Source organism: Primulina huaijiensis, unplaced genomic scaffold (genome assembly GCF_012295235.1).
Source record: "Primulina huaijiensis isolate GDHJ02 unplaced genomic scaffold, ASM1229523v2 scaffold208192, whole genome shotgun sequence".
In the NCBI taxonomy this organism is placed as follows: Eukaryota; Viridiplantae; Streptophyta; class Magnoliopsida; order Lamiales; family Gesneriaceae; genus Primulina; species Primulina huaijiensis.
Window position 1 is genome coordinate 1 of NW_027355175.1, and position 5955 is coordinate 5955.

A 5955-nucleotide genomic window follows, 5' to 3' on the forward strand; every position below is an offset into this window, starting at 1 on the left:
ATCCACCGTTTAATGAGGCATTAACCCCTCAACTCTGGAAAAAAACCCTTAAAATGTTCAGATATGTCAGTGTATTTTATTTTGTTCTTTCGGTTTTGTTGTAGATTTTAATTTGTCCACCCTCTAGAAAATATAATAAAATTGATAAAATAGGTTGAAATTTTACTTGAAATAAAATCGATTGTTTCAAAACATTTTTTATATTGGTAAAACTAAATTCATGTACTTAAGCACATAAAAAAAATGGAAAATGTTTTCGTTTCTAAAATTCCTAGGCATATTTAATCTCAAAAAACTGTTTTACTATTTTTATACTACAATTGCCAAATTTCGTGATTTTTTTTCCAACTATCCCAGATAATTATTTTAAAAGGTAATTAAATTAAATTAAATGAAATATATCATTAATAAATTCTGTGATAAGAATAATCTTTAGTTAATTTGCTGATTGAAAACTTAGAAAGAGATGATGTATTTGAATGTAAATATTACTACTGGTTGGTTTAAATATAAGTTAAAATTGAGATTTTTGGCGTAAATCATTGAATGGTTGTAAGGCAAAAAAAATATGGGATTTTTAGATATGAAAAACTTTTGGAATGGGGTTTTAAGAAAAGTTTCCTAAATTATAAAAGGAAAAGTTATGCATATATGAAAATTAAATTATTCTCAGTCGATCTTTTCCCAAAAATTCTGCATTTTTATCTAAAATAAACTGGTTTGGCATGCATCTGACATGTGCGAGCATGACTTAGTGGGGGTGTATTCAATTCAGAGTTTTGATGAGTTTAATTTTAAGGGAGTGCAATTTGTTTAGTTAATAGGTGGTGGCTGATAGTTGCTGTTTATTGTTTTATTTTGTTCGTGTATTTGTAGATCTCAATGGATGTGCAAATCAAATTGTGTATTTTGTGTGTATATGTGCAGACTTGCATTATACTCAGTCAAACAAAAAGTTTTAAACATTTAAAACTGATTATATCTTTTGATAGATTTCTTTAACTCCTAGAATAACTGTGCTTGAAATTTTCCTGATTTCAGTTGTTTTTGTTGTGAGAATTCTGAGATTTTCTACGGTGATCCAATTTGCATTTCACATTCATAGTGTCTGTGAAACAGGTAAAGCTGTACATGGCACGTTCTTTTTCAGTTTTTGAATGAATTTATAGCATCATCTTTTCTGTGGACAACTATCACATCTACCGCCGCGTATTTTACCATTTTTACAGGGCAGCTGGAATTTTTATATGGGAAAGGATGGAATTAATTTGCTTAATTCATGTTTTTATCTGATTTATTGACCGATAATTTTTTTTTGTATGATGAGAAACTATGTTTGATATATTTAAATATTTTTGCATTTATCAATTCTGATGTTTCCCAATAAATTTTACCTAACTTAGTGCATATGCGATAAAGATTGAAATTTTTGTCATATTTTTTGGTATTTTTTCAACTTTACGGTGATATTATTCAATTAATTACAGAAAAAGTACCATGAACTAGTGATTATTCGACTTACTTTCTCAGGGTAACTGTAGGTGAAGAGAAGGACCTAATTGTGGCTCCATGACTTAAATCATGTCATTTAATTTTTATCTGCACTCAGCACTATATTCTTGTTTACTCGTATGTTTCTACATTTTTTCACAAATTTTGTTGTGCACAAGTATATCGTTGATTATATTGTGGAACTTAAAATGGCTGGGTGCTAAATGATGATCTATTATAGCCATGATAAGTTATTACAGTAATAATCCTCTGACATTTATACCCACAGTTGTGAACGATAACCATTTCTTCCCGCACTTATTCTCATTGTGATGTCCCAGACATGAACTCCAGAAAAGTTGGTGGGAATCCTTCCAGAGATGGTCCCTTTGATCCATCATTTAAGGGAAAAGGTGCCTTGAATGTTTCTGGTCCTGGTTTTGATCAATTAACCAGTGGAATCTCGAATATGGGTCTGGATTCTGCACAAGATGATGGATGGGAAGTGCGTGGAAAGAAATCCAAAAACAAGGGTGGGGGCAATGCTTCAAGACAATTGGGTCCTCATTATTCCCATTCTGAGACATTGAGTCCTCAAGATACTATGCAAAAACAGGGAACCATAAATCAAGGTGGATCACGAAGGGGTTCAGGCTGGCCTACACAGTCTTCTGATTCAAGAAAACCAGCTGGCAGAGGTTATGCTAAGCCCCAATCAGCTTACCAAAATCCTGACATGGTAATTTCTGCTCCTTTGAAGAATGGATGGAGATGGTCTGACATAGCCTCTCAGTCTCCAGAAGATAGCTTGCGCCTGAAGCAGCATGTTCAATCAACTTACTCAGCTGATGACCAGGTATCTAAGGCTAATGAAGTTGATGACAGTGGTGACAGCGATGGAGAGTTGGATGATACAGACGATGAACTTCTGGATGATGATTTTGACTCAGATGGTAGCCAAAAAAGCCACGAGACTAGGAAGAAGAACAGGTGGTTTAGAGAATTGTTCAAGTGCCTGGATGGATTGAGTGTTGAGCAGATCAATGAGCCAGAAAGACAATGGCATTGCCCAGCTTGCCATGGAGGTCCTGGAGCAATTGATTGGTATCATGGTTTACAGCCCCTTATTGCACATGCTAGCACCAAGAGATCCAAAAGGGTGAAGCTCCATAGGGAGCTTGCTGAACTTTTGGAGGAGGAACTTCAAAGGAGGGGAACATCAGCAGTGCCAGCTGGTGAAGTATTTGGGAAATGGAAGGGTCTTGGAGAAAGAGCTGACAAAGTAATTGTTTGGCCACCTATGGTTATCATCATGAACACTAGATTAGAAAAAGATGGAAATGACAAGGTTTATGACATTTTTTTAAAGTCTACTCAGTTTTTAATGTATACAGCTTTATAGGTTTATTTAATGCTAAATCTTTTTTATTTCTGAACTGCGTTCTGCAGTGGATTGGGATGGGAAATCAAGAGCTTCTTGATTATTTCAGCTCATACTCTGCATTGAAGGCTCGTCATTCATATGGACCACAGGGGCATCGAGGAATGAGTCTTTTAATTTTTGAGACATCAGCAGTTGGATATACGGAGGCTGAACGGCTAGCCAAACATTTTGAAGACAATCATAAAGATAGACTAGCTTGGGAGAAGAACAGAGTGCCGTTCTATCCAGGAGGCAAGCGCCAACTTTATGGATATATTGCATTGGAGCAAGATATGGACAATTTCAACCAACACGCACGAGGTGCTCTCTCTTTCTCCATACACACTTAACATGTACATAAATGAACACACACACTTTTTCTGATATACGTTTATAATTTATTTGGCATCATCGATTTTATCTCTTTGTGGCTGGGAAGGAACTCCATGTTGCCACTCGTATTGTTAGTTTATATAGTGCTGCATAAATACTCAGGCAAATCTAAGTTAAAGTATGAGATGAGATCTTATCAAGAAATGGTGGTGAATCAAATGAGGCAAATGAGTGAGGATAATCAACAGCTCATCTGGTTAAAAAACAAAGTTGTCAAGGAACAGGTGAGTAAGAAGGCTCTTGTAGAATCCAATAGCATGCTATCTGAGAAGTTGCGGCAGACGATGGAAGAGAACCGTGTTGTAAAATTGAGGACCAAAACTCATCATGAACAAAACAAAGAAGAGGTATGGCTAAAAAAAATGCATGCATGTCTTGGAGCAAAGTGATGTATTGATGGTGTTTGATAAACTTGATTGCTCTTTTCATGGATACTTAGCCTACTTCAGTTTCTTTGTTCACTGCCTTTGAAGCCAGTGAATCTGGAATTGACTCGTGAATTTTCTTATGGGTTAGAGAAATCTTTTAATCATATTAAGAAGTATGTATATTTAATTGTATTAGTTTGTCTTGAACCTCGATCTTTTTAAAATCAAATGGCCAGTAGCTGTATATCTTTTGGTGTTAACTCTGCATCATTTACCTTTATCTTATATTTAGGTAGATATTTTATTGTTGAATGTTAGTTCATTGTTCTGCGGTTATTTCCATCCTTCTATCTGATGTTTCTTATCAGAGTCAGGTGGTGTAGGAGCTCTGTACCAAAATATGTGGCAGATTCTTTTGTTTGTTGTGTGCTGTTGTAAAAATAACACATGCTGATAACCATGCTGTTCTTTTGTGTGAAATAATATCACATGGAAAAGAAGTTGCTAACCTTTTAACTGGTGATTTGATAAGTTGAGGGGTGGTGAAGTGATTACACGTGTATGAGACTTTTAAAAAAAATGAAGGGGTTTCATTCGAAGCCAATTTTCTGTACTTTAATAAGTTATGTTCAATTCTGAAGTGACTTTTGATACCTTTCAAATGAGTTGTCCTTTCATCTCTTTCGCGACTGACTGAACATCTCTCTTTTGACAGCTTTTTTTGATGTCGTTTTAATTGAACTTGCTCTTTTAATTACAATTTTCCTCCTGCAAGTAGCTTTATCTCAATCTGAATTCCTTTAAGATTAATTTCTTTCTCAGCTCAGCTGTTTTTATCTCCTACTGATATCAACCACATTGTTTTTTCTTGATCTTGAACATTAGATGGATTTCCAAGAGTCGTTTTTCAGAGAGCAAATGCAAAAGTTTTATGACGACAGAAATGCAAAGGAGGAGAACTTTGAAAGAATTATGCAAGATCAACGTGAGAAAGTGGCGAACTCCGAGGAAAATGTGTATTCTGCTGAGGAACGTCAACACAGGTGACATGCTTTATCTCTAAAAGTTTGACACTTGTTCCCTAGAGTTTCATCAGATGATAGTCTGATTGTATTTCGTAACTTGTTTGTAATTTGATTTCAGGCGGGAGGAAGTTGTGAAATTCATCAAGTCGCAGGATAAAGAAATGGAGGAGTTCGAGAGGGAGAGGGGAAAGTTGATGGAGGTGCATGGAGAGCGACGGGCTGATTTGATGCGCAAGCACCGGGAGGAAATTATGGCTCTTGAGAAGGAATTTGACGACGAGTTTAACAGGTTGATGGAGAAACACACACACCTTCCAAATTAATCAACAAAACAATTGCCTAATATCCATCGGAGAGGACATCACAACAATTTCTCTATGGGATATGCCCATTATCATCCAACTTTAGTTAATGCTACAGTTTCTATTCTCAACCCGTTTCCATTTTCAATGAACAAGTAGACTTTGTTTAGAACTACATGCTTTCTGGCCTTGAGTTTGGTAAATCACTGCTGATTTTGCCGTCCAAAATCATCACATTTTAGAAATATTTCAAATCAATTGCTGTCTGCTAGTGATGTTTTCTTTAATGATTTAAAAAAAATATAATTTATGTTATCAGCTCTTATATTACAGTCTTCTGCCCCTTCGCATGTGGACAGTAAAGGAAGGAGGTTTGAGCAAATCAAACCGATTAAGCTTTTTTTTGTTTTAATTAAAATTAATTGAACCGGATTAAAAATAGTTTATTTCGGTTTACAATGAAAACTCTCATGTCTTTCGTATTTTTCTTTCCTCGGGTTTTTTTTAATTGAATTAAGCAATGGAAGGCATTCCTCCTAAATACTTTCAGCAAGGTGGACAGATTTTCATGTCATTCTCATTCATTTTCGGCGAAACTCCATTAAGTCTTAGGGAAATATAGAAACTTCACGTAAAATAATTAAATAAACTATTGTTCTTTATGGAATTTTTTTTAGAATTTTGGATGATATAAAATTATCTGGGGATTTTAATAAAGATAAAAATAATTATGATTTTTTCATATGAAAATAGTGTTGTAAATACATTCTAATATAATATAATAGATAAATAACACATGCAATAAATTATCTTACAATAAATAAATTGCTCAAATGTTGCAAGAAAAATGCTTAGTATTTAAGAAAAACAAAAGAAAAAAATATCATTATTTACATTTTTAGAAAATTGATATGACATGATTGGGGGAAGTTGAGCTTTTAATTTAATTCTTT

At 34.5% G+C, this 5955-nt stretch overlaps 1 protein-coding gene across 1 annotated transcript; it reads left to right on the plus strand.

Annotated features, from left to right (window-relative positions):
• The first annotated feature begins 470 nt into the window (after positions 1 to 470).
• LOC140966889 (protein SUPPRESSOR OF GENE SILENCING 3) lies at positions 471 to 5208 on the plus strand. Its single transcript, XM_073427171.1, has 7 exons — positions 471 to 762; positions 800 to 1119; positions 1833 to 2839; positions 2941 to 3235; positions 3410 to 3654; positions 4561 to 4718; positions 4819 to 5208. The coding sequence occupies exons 3-7, from the start codon at positions 1835 to 1837 to the stop codon at positions 5021 to 5023; spliced, it is 1908 nt and encodes a 635-aa protein (XP_073283272.1). The 5' UTR covers positions 471 to 762; positions 800 to 1119; positions 1833 to 1834; the 3' UTR covers positions 5024 to 5208.
• The last annotated feature ends 747 nt before the right edge of the window (positions 5209 to 5955 follow it).